At 49.8% G+C, this 15,529-nt stretch overlaps 1 protein-coding gene across 1 annotated transcript; it reads right to left on the bottom strand.

Annotated features, from left to right (window-relative positions):
• Positions 1-408: 408 nt before the first annotated feature.
• LOC117701901 (pigment epithelium-derived factor) lies at positions 409-11,355 on the bottom strand. Its single transcript, XM_034493310.2, has 8 exons — positions 11,200-11,355; positions 7,583-7,670; positions 5,787-5,985; positions 5,135-5,290; positions 4,458-4,661; positions 3,386-3,528; positions 989-1,199; positions 409-775 (listed from the first exon to the last, which is right to left on the bottom strand). The coding sequence occupies exons 2-8, from the start codon at positions 7,661-7,663 to the stop codon at positions 516-518; spliced, it is 1,254 nt and encodes a 417-aa protein (XP_034349201.1). The 5' UTR covers positions 7,664-7,670; positions 11,200-11,355; the 3' UTR covers positions 409-515.
• Positions 11,356-15,529: the final 4,174 nt, after the last annotated feature.

Here is a 15,529-nt window from a genome sequence, read left to right on the forward strand (position 1 = left end):
TAGGCCTGGTGGGACATGGATAGGCATGCCAACCAAGGGGAATCTCTGGCTTCATCTTCTCTCTACTTTCATGTCCTAAGACAAGTCACAAGGCTGCTTCACCACACGTGTGCCCAGAAGCAAGGGGAGCAGTCATGGCTGGAACCTCTAACACAGCTGTTGATTCCCCCAGATATTTGTGATAGTAAGAGAAAGGTGAGGAACCCCACCGCAAGTGTTAGTAATTGTGTGTGGAGGCGCCCTCCTGGGGCGGGACGTCCCTCATTCACCAGCACTCCACAAGCAGGAAATGGTGACTTTTGCAGAGCTTAAGCAGAGCCAGTTCCAGTTACAAGTATGTAAATTCATAAGGACCAGTTTCTCTCCATACTAAACATAGCTTCAAACAGGAGAAGGAAAAAGCAAAAGTTAAGGAAAAGCTCTTTTATTGCAGAGGCTACATTGAGACTACCGGCCGTCTTCCTAGAATGTATAATCAGCCCTCCCTGTGGGGTTTTCTGTAGAGCATTGAGACATTAAGTGCTACTGGGGTCCAGGATTTTGCCTATGAAGAGGAGGGCCCCCGTGTCCGTGTCCCTCAGAACAAAGATGAAAGGTTGGTTAAGGTGATAGTCTAGCGGGAAGGTGAGGCGGACAGGCTGGAGGTCTGCAGTGGGGCTGGTTCCTGCCCCCTCCTCGTTCCACTCGAAAGCAGCCCTGTGTTCCACTTGGGTGAGCTTCACGGGTTTGCCTGTAATCTTGCTGAAGTCAGGTGACTCAAACAGGGACTGTAGTTCTGCAGAGATTGAGAAAGATTCCATTAACACCACACACACACACATACACCCCAAGGGCTGAGTCTAATGGAAGGTGGTTCTTTGCTCCCCTCCCCTGTAATAGTGTCACATGTTCCCTAAGCCATCCTACAAAGTCACGGGACTCAGTTCTGTCAGCAAGGTGGGAAGCTCTGAGACTCAGCCCCAAGAGCAAAATGGTCTTGCAAACGTACTCATGTCCTGCAGAGACTTGGTAACTTCGCCTTCATAGGTCAGCTTCAGCTTGGGGACAGTCAGCACAGCTTGGATAGTCTTCAGTTCTCGGTCAATGTCATGAATGAACTCAGAGGTGAGGCTCTCCTCTATCATGGTCAAGTTCTGGGTCACCGTCAGGGGCAGGAAGAAGATGATGCTCATGCTTCCGGCCAAGGGCAGCTGGGCGATCTAGCGCACCAGAGATGCACACGGGTTAGTCTTGAGCTAGGAAAAACCCTATACACCAACAGTTGTCTTCCCCTCCCTGTGGTGGGGCTCGGCTTTGTGTTCCCCGAGCTTCAGCCTGTGCAGGAGGATACTGGTTACTGGAAGTCCTTCCATGAGTGGGCAGAGCATTGGACCAGAAATGAACAGTAAAATAGATCCTTTGAACAGAGGTGTTGATTCTAGGGCCCAGGAACAAGTGTCAGCTTTCCGGAGCCTCATGCAGTCATAAACAGAAATGTCATTTCTCTAGAGTGTTTTGGGATTTTTTTTTTTTTTTTGAGACAAGGTCTATTATTCTGCCCTGGAACTTTCTATGTAGACCAGGCTAGCCTCAAACATAGAAATCCACCTGCTCCTGCCTCTCAAGTGCTGGTATTAAAGGCATGTGTCACCACACCCCACTATTTCAAGCACTTAGATTTCCAAAGAAGCCATAGTCTAGAAAGGGCTAATAGGTACTGATTAAGAACAGAAAGAAGTCAGGTACACTTAGAGCTGCAGAATGTCAGCCTGTAGCATTTGTGACAAGTTGTCAAAACTTTGCCCTTAATTCTAGAGAGAGAAGCTGTCAAAAGACTTGGGCTGGGACTGTAGCCCACTTGGTAGAGCACTCACCTAACATGCGTGAAGCAAGCTGTTTGATCGCCAGCACTGTGGGGTTTGACTAGGTTTGACCCTAATAGACTCCTGGGTTTGAATGTTTACCCCATGGGGAATGACACTATTACAGGTGTGGCCTTGTTGGAGGGGGTGTGGCCTTGGTGGAGGGGTGTGGCCTTGGTGGAGGAGGTGTGGCCTTGGTGGAGGAACTGTGTCAATTTGGGGGTGGCTTTGAGGTCTCTGTGCTCAAGCTCTGCCCAGGGTAGAAAGCCTCCTCCTGGCTGTCTACAGAGGGCATAGTCTGCTGGCTGACTTCATTTCAAGATATAGAACTCTTGGCTCTTCCAGCATGTCTGCCAGAACACTGCCCTGCTTCCCACCATGATGATAACGAACTGAAGCTCTGAAACTGTGAGCCAGCCCCAATTAAATGTTTGCCTTTATAAGAGTTGCCTTGGTCATGGGGTCTCTTCACAGCAATAAAGACCTAACTAAGACACATTCCTACAATACCAGCACTTGGGAGGTAGAGTTAAGATCAGGAGTCCTCAATTAGTTCATCTGAGGCCAGCATGAGCCACGTGAGGCTCTGTCTCAAAAAGAAATAAATAAAGAAATGAATGAATAAATAAACATTTGAGTGTAGAGTCTTTCCTTTCTTGCTTGCTTTGTTTTGGCAGTGCCAAGGATTAAGCCTAGGGCCTTGCTCATACTGGGCAAGCACTCTCCACTGAGGTACACCCTGGCAAGTGTCTAGTCTGTCTGTCTGTCTGTCTGTCTGTCTGTCTGTCTGTTTCTTATGTGTATGAGTGGTAGCCTGCATGTCTGTACACCACAGACATGCCTGGTATCTGCAGAGGCCAGAAAAAGATGTTGGATTCCCTGGAACTGGGATTGCAAATGGTTTGTGAGCTGCCATGGGTGCTGAGAATTGAACCTAGGGCTCTGAAAGAGCAGCCAGTGTTCTTGTTGTTGGTTTTGTTGGGGGCTGGAAGGGGAGAAGTTATTTGGTTGGTTGTTTGGTTGTTTGGTTTGGTTGTTTTCTTGAGACAGGGTTTCTCTATGTAGCCTTGTCTGTCCTAGAACTCGCTCTGTAGGCTCAAACTCAGAGATTTGCCTGCCCTGCCTCCCAAGTGCTAGGATTCAAGGTGTGCAACACCACCTCCAGGCAAGCAGCCAGTACTCTTAACCACTGAGCCATCCTTCCAGCCCTTTTTTGTGTTTTGAGATAGTCTCAAAGTACAACTCAGACTGGGCTCTTGTCACCCTCCCTCAGCCTCCTGGTTAGAGGTGTGTGTCACCATCCTCAACTCTGAGTGCCAGATCTTGAAATCCCACTTTGATGGCTTCTATCCTTAGAACAAACCCTGGGAGAATGAGTTCTGATAACTACTTCTCACTCCTCTTCAAGAAAAGGAAAGCCCCAGAAACAGTACTAACTTGCCCAAAGTCACACAGCAAAATTCAGATAACCTGCAGATCTCAGTGGCCGCCCATTCCATACCCACCCAGTCCTTCTCTGACCTCCCACCTCCATCCCTACAGACCTTGCAGTTGAGATCAGAGTCCAAGCCATATCGTAAGATGGCCTTAGGGTCTGACATCATGGGGACTTTCACGGTCCTGTCCTCATCCAAATGAAAATCTTGGAGGGTCGTCTTTCTTGAGTCAAACTTGGTTACCCACTGCCCTGGAAGGAAACAGATGGAGCATCCTGAGCCACTGTCACCAGAAAGGCCACAGGACCATGCTGTGTCTCCACTGGCCAAAGCAACCTGAGCTGTCAGCAGCAAGAACACAGGGGCCACCGGGTCCCAGCGTGTATGGTGCAGACCACAGGCTCCATGCACCACAGGTGCTGGCAATCCTCACCTAGCAAACTCAGAAATAGGTGGGTGTTCTCTCTCTGACTTGGGTCACCAAGCTCCTTCTGTTGAAAGTGGCCTTTAATATGCTGGTGTATGACTGCTCTCCCGTCCCCTGTGGGCTTGGAGTAGGAAGCCCCAGGGCTTTCCTCTAGGTTAGGATCCACTCTTGCGAGTTACATAAGGTGGTCACAAAGCAACTAAAAATGGAAATTGATCCATAAGGTGGTCACAAAGCAACTAAAAATGGAAACTGATCAAACCATTCCTGCCCCAATCCCTTTTCTGAGTAAAATAGATCTCAGATAAGGCCTGTGGAAGGGTCTCCTGACATATTACCACTGCCTAGAAGGATGTTGACAAGTAGGTGACGGCAGGTCTGAGCCGGGATGGGACCAGGAGTAGGGGGCTGCTCTGAGGGCAAGACAGCATGTATTGTAGAGTGTCCGAGAGGTAGATGTGTAATCCTAACAGTGAAGACAAGGACACAGGCTGAGGAGAAACCTAACACAGGGTTCTGCAGCTCATGGGACAGAGCCGGTATTAAACCTCGTTTGATTCAAAAGCCAGAGACCTGTGCCCAGCCCCATGTAGCCATTTCACTGGTCAGCTAATTCAGAAACACTCAGGGTGATATGCCCACATGCTACAAGCACTGTAGCTTTCAGATCTCGCTCTGGCCTGCGCTCATGTTTGCAACCACACACACACCCACTGTCCTCCCTCGGCCAAAGACAAGTGGGGAAGCCCTCACCCTTGAAGTAAGCCACGCCGAGGAGGAGGATGCTGAGGGAGCTGGGCATTTCCCTTGTGGACCGGGCAATCTTCCCTTTCATCTGGGCCTGCACCCAGTTGTTAATCTCCTGAAGGTCTATGCGAGGGTTGCCAGTGAGGATTCGGGGCCTGGTCCCATATGACTTCTCCAGAGGAGCAACGAAGCTGGATTTTACTCGAAGTTCTTGAGAGCAAACAGATCAAAGATGAGAGCTGAACCAGCAGCCTCATTTTGAAAGCATGCCAGACCCCAGCTTCCTGCTCAGCATCTTCCCCTGACTTGCTGGGGCATCTGCCGGCTTGCCCAAACCCTGGCTAGGGAACAATGGCTTCCACCCGTTGCTTTCCCTTCATGTTACTGTCCACACACACACACACACCCAGACCCTCCTGCTGTCTCCCACACACCACTTCCTCTTTCTGTTCCTCTGTGGTCTCACAGGCCCTTTCCTGCCCACCAGTGCCAGGCCTGGCCTGAGCACACACAACTTATTGTTTAGAAGCCTGGAGCATATAGACAACCCAGGCCAGAAAAGCAACTGAGTGCCCGGCATAATGGTGCGTGCCTGCACTGCAGAAGCAGAGGCAGCATTATGAGTTGGGGACCAGCTAGGACTCCATAGACTTTGAAAGGTGGGGTGGGGGTGAGCTACTGACTCCTCTCAAACACAATTCTGGAAGCACTCTTGAGGTTCTTCTCGGGGGCAGTGACAGACGCAAGGAGTTCCTTGTAGGTGCCGTGGATGTCAGGGTCGCTGATCAAGTCGTAGTAAAGAACCCGGTGAATGACAGACTCTGTTCGCTGTTCAGCTCCTGCCAGAGAGAAAAGGACGGCAAGCTTCCTAACTGCCCATGAGGCCCACATCAGGGTAGGGATATTAGACACCAATCTTGTCCTCTGAGAGCCTGAGGAGGCCCATATTGCAGATGTTCTAGTTGGACCAGAGCTTCAGGGCATGGAAAGAAATAATGATTGCATTGCTAGGACAATCTCTAAGACAGGCCAAGGTCATCAGACCTACAGAGAGAAAAGGGATGTGGTCCCAAAGTTCTCCCATTGTATCCTACACTGTTCTGAGGATGAACCAGGGCTGCTCATGGCAGTTGTAACCCTAGAACCTGGTTAAATAACTAAAACACAATAGGAAGCCACTTAAGGAACCAAGGGTTGAGTGCCATTTACAAAGCTGTAGGGACTGTATGTGGCCCCCACACCACCCCCTTCCCTGCGCCCCTGACAGTGGCAGCATGGAGATTCTGGGTAGGGAAAATTCAGGTCTGCTTGCAGCCTTCTTCAGTTACCACTCACCCAGAGAAAGGGCAGAGAGGGCTGTGGCCACGCTGAGTGGAGACAGCAGGACATTGCCGCTTGGGCTGGCACTGGATCTCTGGCGGTACAGATCGTAGCCGAAGTTGGAAACAGCTGCTGCCAACTTGTTCACAGGGACCTTGAAGAAGGGGTCATCCTCCTCCACTGGCTCCCCTGTGCTCTCAGGGGCTGGGGAACCCTGGGTTAGAATAAAAGGACCAGTAGGGAGGTACAGTGAATGCATCACCTCCTGCAGAGGGTTGTCCTCTGGTCCCTAGGGCCTTTAGTCTGAGGTGAGAAGGAGTGTGTGCTCTCTGACTACATCTCTGAGCTGAGAGGTGGGGAGGGGTGGGGGCAACACAAAAGGGCTTGCCAGACTTGAACTGTGACCTAAGAGCCTGAAGCCTGGCCCACTTTAAAATAAAAACTGTAGGGCTGGGGAGATAGCTTAGTAGATAAAGTACCGGCTTACAAGTACGAGGACCTAGATTCAATCCCCAGAAGCCATGGGGAAAGAGCTGGACACGGGGGCACATGCTTATAATCCCAGCACTGGGGAGGCAGAAATGGGCAGGTCCTGAGGCTAATTGGCCAGTCAGCCTGAACTGTGTTCCAGGTCAGTGAGGGGTCCTGTTTCAGAAACCAAGGTGGATGGACCTGAGGACTCTGGGTTGACTTCTAGCCTACAAATACACTCTGTGTCTGTGTGTCTGTGTGTCTGTGTGTCTATGTGTCTGTGTGTCTGTGTCTGTCTGTGTCTGTCTGTGTCTGTCTGTGTCTCTGTCTCTGTGTCTGGCTGTTTCTCCCTCTATCCTTCTATCCCTCCATCCCTCCCTCCATCCCTCTCTCCCCCCTTCCCTCTGCAGGGAACCTCCCCATCACCACCACCAAAGAAACCTGTCCTCAGACCCCTCTTCCCTACTCATCTTGCTGACTGGTCCTCGTCTGCCTAGGTCCTGCTATGACACCCTCCCTGTCTTTCCTGACAAGCCATCTCCTCTGACCAGTCCTGAGAGGACTTTGTAGTTTTCTGACTTGTTTTCAGTGAGCTAGCTGCTGTTGCGAGGGACTTTCTGCTTTTTGTTTTGTTTCCAGGGCTTTGGATCAAAGCTGGGCTCTTACGTACGTTGGGCACTTGCCACCCAGCTGTATCTTCAGCTTTTTGGTTTGGAGGATTTGTTTTTAGTTTTGTGTTTGGTTTTTGGTTTTGGTTTTTTGATTTGTTTTGTTTTGTTTTTTTGAGACAGGATCTCACTATATAGCTCTAGCTATCCTGGAACTCACTATGTAGACCAGGCTGGCCTTAGATTCACAGAGATCCACCTGCTTCTGCTTCCCAAGTGCTGGGATATATATATTTTGATCCAGAGTAAGTGTCCCGTGGGCAGAGCTCAGTGATACAGCACATGTGTAGCCCGTGCGGGGGCCTGGGTTTCACCCCCAACAGAGGAGGGGGAGTTAGTAAGTGAGGAATAAGTGAATGGCCAGTGGCAAGACAGTATTGACTAAGGTCACTAGGCCCTGATCCAGACTTAGAGCCAACCCAGGTCTAATATGCCCAGCTGCCTTATCCTTGTGTGACACAATCCAACCCCTACTTCCTCCATATAGTGGCAGCTACTCCAGACCCTGAAAGGAGAGGAAGGATATTCTTGTCTTGCTGGATTAGCGAAGGCCTAGCAGAGTGAAGGCCAGAGCCCACCCTGGACCCAGGGCTGCCTCCCTGCACTGTCTCTCCTGCTGCCTGCTGAGGAGGATCTGGGAGAGCTGCTGCCCCACCTACACACCCTACTGACCTCAGAGCTGCTGGGGACATTCTGGCTGTTGCCGTGCCCGAACAGGGCTCCAGTCCAGAGGAGTAGCACCAGGACCTGCATCCCGGGACTACAAGAGAAACAAGAGAGTAAGTGACTCCCCTCACCCACACCCTCCCCTGCCACTGCACACTGCACACTGCACAGGGACAAAAGTCAGGCAGAGTGAGCACCTTCCGTCCCTCTAGCTCTCAGCCCCGAAGTGGACCCTTACCTTGAGGCTTGTCATCCCTGACCTGCCCCCGCACTTCACCTTGACCTCCGCCTCCGTGTTGGCTCCTATTGGGAGACCCACCTTCCACTCTAAGCTCCAGAGCAGTGAAGACCCAGCAGCAGACTTTTCAGGCCTCAAGAAAATACTCTAGCACAAACACACACCAAGGCTTTTCCGTGGAGGCACACAGCCAGCTCATTTGGTAGTATTCGGAACCCTGTCTGAGGATGGATGCCGAGCCCAGGTCATAGACTTACAGAACATGTGGTCTGGTCCTGTCATCCACCAACAGTTCTCTGACCAAAGCCTATGCTAAAGACACACACACACACTTTTTTTTTTTAGGTAGGTTCTTGTGTATGAAGCCCAGGCTAGCCTTGAAGTTGCAGCTACCCTCCTCCATTTGCCTCCTGAGTACTACAATTCCAGGTGTGAGCCACCATGCCTGGCCTGACGCCCTTCTTCTATTTCAAGAGCAATTCTTAGTTAAGAGGGTGTGAACTAGGGCTGCACTGCCTGGCATCAAACCTTGACTCTGGGTCTTCATAGCCATCCAAAGAATAAAGCCCTCCTTGTTGTATAGTATAGTATAGTATATAAGTTCCCTGTATATAGTATGGTAGTGTTGACCTACTTCTAGGAGGGTTAAATTTTAGAACATCTCTCTCTCTTTTCCTTTTTGAGACAACCTTACTATACTTTGGCTGCTCTTGAACGTGTGGTCCTTATGCCTCTGCCTCTCAAGTGCTGAGGTTGCAGGTGTGCACAGTCACATCTGCCTAGACAATGTCTCAGGAGACCTTAACAGCGCCAGTGGTCAGGAAGCCCTCACCTCTCCCTTCAGCTGGTTTCTCTTGTAAAGAGCCATGTTTTCTTCCCCTTCGTAGCATGGAAACAGCTCTTAATCCCAGAGCCTTCCTTCCTTCAGGTTAAACAACACCAGTTTTTGGTGGGACCTCCCATTTCCCTTTACCTCCCTACGCAACAACCTTTTCTGCTAAGACTCCGGCCCGGCACTTGGACCACAGGACAGAATTGAAGCCTGGGCGGTGTGCTCTTGCACATCATTCCTGTGCTCCCCTGGAGTCAGGTCTAGAGGAGGGAGACAAGGGCCACGAGTCAGAAAAGACCACTGGCTGTCCTAGTGTGCACCTGTCTTATAGCACGCACACGCTAACGTGGCCCCTCTGCTCCATCACCATTCTTTCATGTACACGCACCCTCCCCCACCAGACACATACCCCACTGGCTTTTCTGACTTCCCAGGGGGAAAAAATTTGATCTGAGAAGTTAGGAGTCCACCATGGTCAGCTACAGTCCTTAAAATTAAGTCAGACAATCCACGGGACACCTGTAGTGCGTGAAGGGCAAGGGAAAGACTCCGCGTTCACTCTGCCTTTGACAGCAGCAGGAACCAACCTGGCTCTCTCTAGCCTCTCATCTCTAGCAGACCTTCCAGTGGAGATTTTAGGGACCTCTGTGTTCTCATCCAGGGCACTGCCACCCAGCTGCTCAGGAGGAAACCCGTGAGAACAACAGAGAAAGCAACGCAGATCTAGGCTTATTGCCCTCCCTTGCCACCCCCACCCATCACAGGCAGCAGCCTCCCTCAGCTGAGCCTCAAGAGGCTGGTTTATCAGAGAGGTACACAGAAAAGCATCTCTGGTCCCTCTGGGTAGGTAGCAACTGAGAAGGGAGGAGATGGTCACCCTTGGCATCTTCTTCCGGGAAGTAAATGAGGTACCCTTGCAGATGGGACCTTCTGGAGTTCCTCCAGGGTCTAAGCCATAGGTCATTGTACCACATGGTTAGGCGGAGGACTGAATCAGAGATGGGAAACCTGGTGTGCATGGGGAGACACAGAAGTCCAATGCTGGCCCAAGAGCTATAAGCTGGGACAAATGCTAGGGAAATGCCTGTATGCTCCACCTCAAGCCACAGGAATAAAGGAAGTGGAGACCCTAAAGGGCAGAAAGTGAAGGTCTGCATCAGAGGCTGCACAGGACACATGCAAAACCCTGGCTGTAATAACTGGGTTGGGTAGGCAGCCACTGGCTAGCCAGGGGCACCGGGACAATCATGCCATCCTGTCCAAAGGGCAGTGTCCAAGCCAGATTTCTAGGCTATAGGGGAGAAGGGTATGGGGAGAGGGTCAAGATTCTCCCCTCTGAGCCAAGGCCGGCCTCCCCATGTGCCCCAAATCAAGAGGCACAGAAACTGGGATGTTGTGGTCTCACATCCAAGCTGAGAAGACAAGTGGGAGCCAGTACATGTGTTTCAGATTAAACCCAGTCGGGAGACAAACATGTTGCTCCTCCTCCTCCCAGAGCCAAGCTCCCTTCAAGCCACATGGCAGTGACCATGTGGACAGTGCAGAGGAGGACACCTCTCTCTCCACTGGCTCAAGGACTGTTTCCAGGGGTTCAGTCTGGCTGGCTCATGGCTACACCAGTCACTTGGGGACAGTTTGGTTTGTTTTTTTTTTTCCCTAAAATCTTGGAATCTGAATCAGCCTGAGACACCCCATAATTGTACCTCCCAACAACACCCCAGAAAGGCCAGTTCTGGAGAACAGAACTCTCTGGTCCCCACCCATCCCCCTCAGCCTGGGGGCTGAACTGATGGGCAGCTGAGGTCCAGACAGTGGCTGGCTCTTGGAAAGCCTGTCTCTTTTCTTTGACGCAGACCACTCCCTGCCATGCCTTGCCTCAGGAGGAAAGGGCTGCAGGAGGGCAGCCAGACCCCACAAACCAGCTAGGCTAAATGGTGCTTATTGTTTGCAAGAGGCCATGACCTCATTTGTCTCCCAGCTCGCTTGGTAAAAGAGAACAGAAGCTGGACAAGAGAACCTAGCCGGCGTCCCAGCAAGACTCAGGCAGCCCGAGCTGTAAGGGAACCAGCACCAATGGCTCTGAAAAGCAGCAAACTGAATGGAGCCAGACTGGGCTGCAGAAAGATCAACTTCCTTGCTCACTGCTGGTGGAAGCAACTCCAGGGAGAGCCCTGCCTATAGGACTATAGCCCCTTCAGGGTACTGCTGAGTCCAGTCCCAGAGCCTAGCTCCTTGCTTCCCACCACCCACCACTACATTCCTTCCCAACTCCATTCAAAACCCCTGTCCAGCCTCTCCTGTTGTCACAGTGGTATATAGTGAGTGGATAATAGAGTCCTGGCCCTCTGTCCCCCAATTCTCTCTCCTCTCTCATCTGTTCACCTTAATTCCTAAACTGCAGGGGTTACTATAACCTTACCTCCACTTCCTTGCACCCCTCTTTCCTGCTCTCTGGGGTGCCCCTGCCACTCCCAGTCCCTCCAGTCAGAGAGCTTCTCCCAGGGAGCCTCTCTCATATCTGTCTTCCCCAAGCTAGACCAGGAGCTGCCTTACCTGTGGTCTGGTGCAGCTCCTTTCACAGCTTACACTCTGAGGGGCTCCAGGAAGCTGTGGAGGGAGTAGCTGCCTCTCAACCCAACTTCCAACAGGCTTCAGATTACAGCTACTCCTTTCTTAAAGTGACCTGACTCCATTTGGAATCTGTGATTGCATCATTGTCTGGTGTTAACTTTAACCCACTGCTGCCCTTCTGCCATGTGGCCCCAAGACCACACGTTTGCATCACTCTCCTCCTCTACCACCTCTCCCTTGGGCCTTTATCTCTCTTCATTGGGACCCTCCACATGATGGTTAACTTCAGGGGCACTTGGGCCAGCCTGGGGTAGGTCATGAGTCTGAACTTGAACAACGGAGAGGATTGGCTGAGAGGAAATCTGCATAGAGAGAAAGTGAGCCGCGGTGAGGATGATGGGTTCTTCGCTGGCTCTGGCTCTACCTGCATTTTGGGAGCAAGATGATTCTTCTCCTTCTCCTGCAAAATGAAGGAATGGGACTGAGACTGTTTGCTCTAAAGGTCTGTGCTCTCTGAAGATTGCAAAGGACAGTGGGGTGGGAACTAGACAGTTGTTGACTCAGTGCTTAAGAACACTGGCTGCTTTTGCAGAGAACCTGAGTTCCGTTCCCAGCACACACACCAAGGACTCACAGCTGCCTGTAACTCCAGCTCCAGAGAATCTAATGCCATCCCTTGGCCTCCTCAGGTACCACATACAGACAAACACGCGCGCGCGCACACACACAGAGAGAGAGAGAGAGAGAGAGAGAGAGAGAGAGAGAGAGAGAGAGAGAGAAAGGGAGAGAGAAAGGGAGAGAGAGAGAGAGAGAAAAGAAGAAGAAGAAGAAGAAGAAGAAGAAGAAGAAGAAGAAGAAGAAGAAGAAGAAGAAGAAGAAGAAGAAGAAGAAGAAGAAGCAGCTTGAGAAGCTTAGCCCAGAGGTGGTGGCACACACCATTAATTCCAGCACTTGAGGCCAGCCTGGTCTACACAGTAAGTTTCAGGACAGCCAGGACTACACAGAGAAATCCTGTCTTGAAAAAAAAAATACACAAACAAACAAAATCTTTAGGAAGAAAAGAAAGGATGATGGGGAAACATCTGATCAAAGAAAAAAATGGAGTGTCCAGGACACCCATCCTCAGAGGAGGCCCTCACTAGACGCAGTCTGCACAGGAGAACACTTGCACTCAGCTTTCCCTGGGGTGTTGGAACTCAGATGCAGTTTCCGAACTAAAGCACTGTCGGAGCGGTGACTGGGGACCTCAGGTTGAGTCCCTCATCCAAAATGAGTAGGAACCAAAAATCAAATGAACAAACGAACAAAAGCGTTTTGGATTTGGGATCTGGAATAGTTACATCTACATAAGAGACCTTGGGGATGAAACTCAATTCTAAACTCAAAAGTCATCTGTTTCATATAACACAGAATACACAAAGGCTGAAGGTAATCTTAATATTTCATAACTGGTGTGGTGCCACTTGCTCATGATGTCAACACTTGGAAGGTGAGGCAGAAGTTTAAGGGCAGCCTTGGCTACACAGTGAATTTGAGGCTAGCCTGGGCTACCTGAAAATCTGTATCATAAAACAATAAAAGAAAAGGTGGCCAGTGAGGCGGCTCACCAGGTAAAGGTTATAGCCACTAAGCCTGAGAACCTGAGATGTATCCACAGCACACACATGGGAGAGGAAAACCAATGTCAACATGTGGTCCTCTGACCTCTGTGTGTGCCAGGGCTCGTGCACACCCACCCACCCACGGTACATAAATAAATAATTGTAATGATTAGTTTTTAAAGAACAATATTTTTTGTTAATCTTGTTTAGGGAACAAAGTTCGTGTACATTGAACTGTCGACCGTGTGGTGTGGATCTTCTCCAGGAAGCTAAAGATTCTGGAATGCTTCATGTTGCAGCTACTCTGATTAAAAGTATTGCTTTCTGGGCTGGGTAATGGTGGTATATATCTTTGATCCCAGCACTTGGAAGGCAGAAGCAGGTCTCTGTGAGTTCAAGGCCAGCCTGGTCTACAGAGTGAGTTCCAGGATATCCAAGGCTACACAGAGAAACCATATCTCTAAAATCCACTAATTAAAAAAAAAAAAATCAGCACTTGGGAGGCAGAGGCAGGTGGATTTCTGAGTTCGAGGCCAGCCTGGTCTACAGAGTGAGTCCAGGACAGCCAGGACTACACAGAGAAACCCTGTCTCGAAAAAAAACCAAACCAAACCAAAACAACAACAAAAAACCCAGCTTCCTTTCTAAGCCTATATATTTTCTAGGCTGACTAATGAAGCCCAGTAGCCAGTCATAGAAGGCTCAAATGAGAGAAAATTTAGGGGTCTCTACAACCATCCTTGGAAAGGCCATAGAAAGCAGAGTTTGGGCCAGTGAGACTTTGTAGTGGGCAAGGTTCAGCTCTGTAGGAAGAAGAGTGTCAACAGTCAGAGTCCAGCTTTCAAAAAAACCTTGTGAAGCACCTCTAGCCAAAACACTGTGTTAGCGGGCAAAGGCACTTGCAATCTAAACCCGATGACATAAGTTCAATCCTTGGAACCCAGGTGGAGGGAGTGTGCTGACTCTACAAAGTTGTCCTCTGATCTACACATGTGTGCAAGTGCATGCACACACACACACATACATGTGACATGCTCACATGCATATACATATACACGCATATGCACGTACCCACACACAGTGTCAAAAGCAACAAAAGATGCCCTGTGAAAACTTCTCATTCAGTCTCCCATCACCCAGTGCCACACTCTGAGCACAGGTGATACTGAAATCTTTCCTGGTTGGTCAATCAGTTGTTTGAGACCAGGCCTCACTATGTAGCCCAGGCTGGCCTGGAACTCACAGTGATCCTCTTACTTCTGCAAGATGAGCCCATCATGCCCACCATGTTAGTTAAGCAATACCATGCTCTATAAAACAAATCTAGGCAGGCAGGATGGTGTACTCCTGTAATCCTAGGACTTGAAAAGTAGAAGGGAGATCAGGAGTTCACATCAATCTTTCATATAAGAGTAGGAGGCTGGTGTGGCTGTTCCCTGGGAGGTTCTGCCAGCACCTGACCAATGCAGATGCAGATGCTCGAAGCCAACCATCAGACTGAGCTCGGGACCCCAGTGGGGGTGCTGGCAGAAGAACTGGATAAGTGGTGGGGGATTGCATCCCCATAGGAAGAACAATGTCAGCTGGCAAGATCACCCAGACCTCCCAGGGACTAGACCACCAACCAAGGAGTGTACATGGAGGGATCCATGGCTCCAGATACATATGCCTTGTCTGACATCAGTGGGAGGAGAGGCCTTTGATCCTTTAGAGGTTTGATGCCCCAGTGTAGGAGATATTGGAGCAGTATGGTAGGAGTGGGTGGGTGGGTGGGGGAGCACCTTCATAGAGCCAAAGGGGAGGGGGAAATGGGTAGATGGGATGGGGGGGGGGGGGGTTGTGAAGAGGTAACCAGGAAGGGGAATATCATTTAAGATGTAAACGGAAAGAATGATAAATTTAAAAAAAATTTTAAAGAGTCAGAGGCTAACCTGAACTTTATGAAGACCTGTCTCAAAAAAAAAAAAGAAAAGAAAAAAGAAAGCAAAATATAGAAAAGGAAGAAAAGAGATGGCTCTGAAAGTAAAAAGTCCTTGTCACTAAGCATAAGGATATGAGTCAACCCCAGGCCCCACATGGTGGAAAGAGAGAAATGACTCCCACAAGTTATTTTCTGAGCTACACATGCAATCCATGGCATACACAGAAACACACAAACAAACAATAAGTAGCTGGTGTGGTGGTGTGCATATAATTCCAGCATTCAGGAGACACAAACAGGAGAACTGTTGGAAATCTAAGGCCAACATAAAGACCTACTCCCAAAGAAGTACAAACTAAAAGGAAAAAGATAGACAACCAGTGTGATATTAGAGTTAGAAATCTCTCTTCACGATGTATAGATACTGTAAAAGGAAGAGAAGATGCAGCCACACCAAAACTGTAAATCAATGAGAAAACCAAAAACAACTCAAGAGGGGGCTGGAGGGTAAGAGCACTTGCGGCCCGTGCAGGGGACTTGAATTACATTCTCAGTACCCGAATCAAGCCTAGAGAATCAAAACTGCCCGTAACTCCAGCCCTGGGATCCAACACCCATTGCTGGCCTCCACCAGCATCACTCGTAGGTGTGTGCACACACACATCAATAAAAATAAAAATAAAAACAGGATGGGGAACAGGGAGGTGGATCTGGGAGGAGCTGAGAGGCATTGGGTGAATACAATCAAAATATATTGTATGAAATTCTCAAAGAACTTATACAAAATACT

Source organism: Arvicanthis niloticus, unplaced genomic scaffold (genome assembly GCF_011762505.2).
Source record: "Arvicanthis niloticus isolate mArvNil1 unplaced genomic scaffold, mArvNil1.pat.X pat_scaffold_315_arrow_ctg1, whole genome shotgun sequence".
Taxonomy (NCBI): Eukaryota; Metazoa; Chordata; class Mammalia; order Rodentia; family Muridae; genus Arvicanthis; species Arvicanthis niloticus.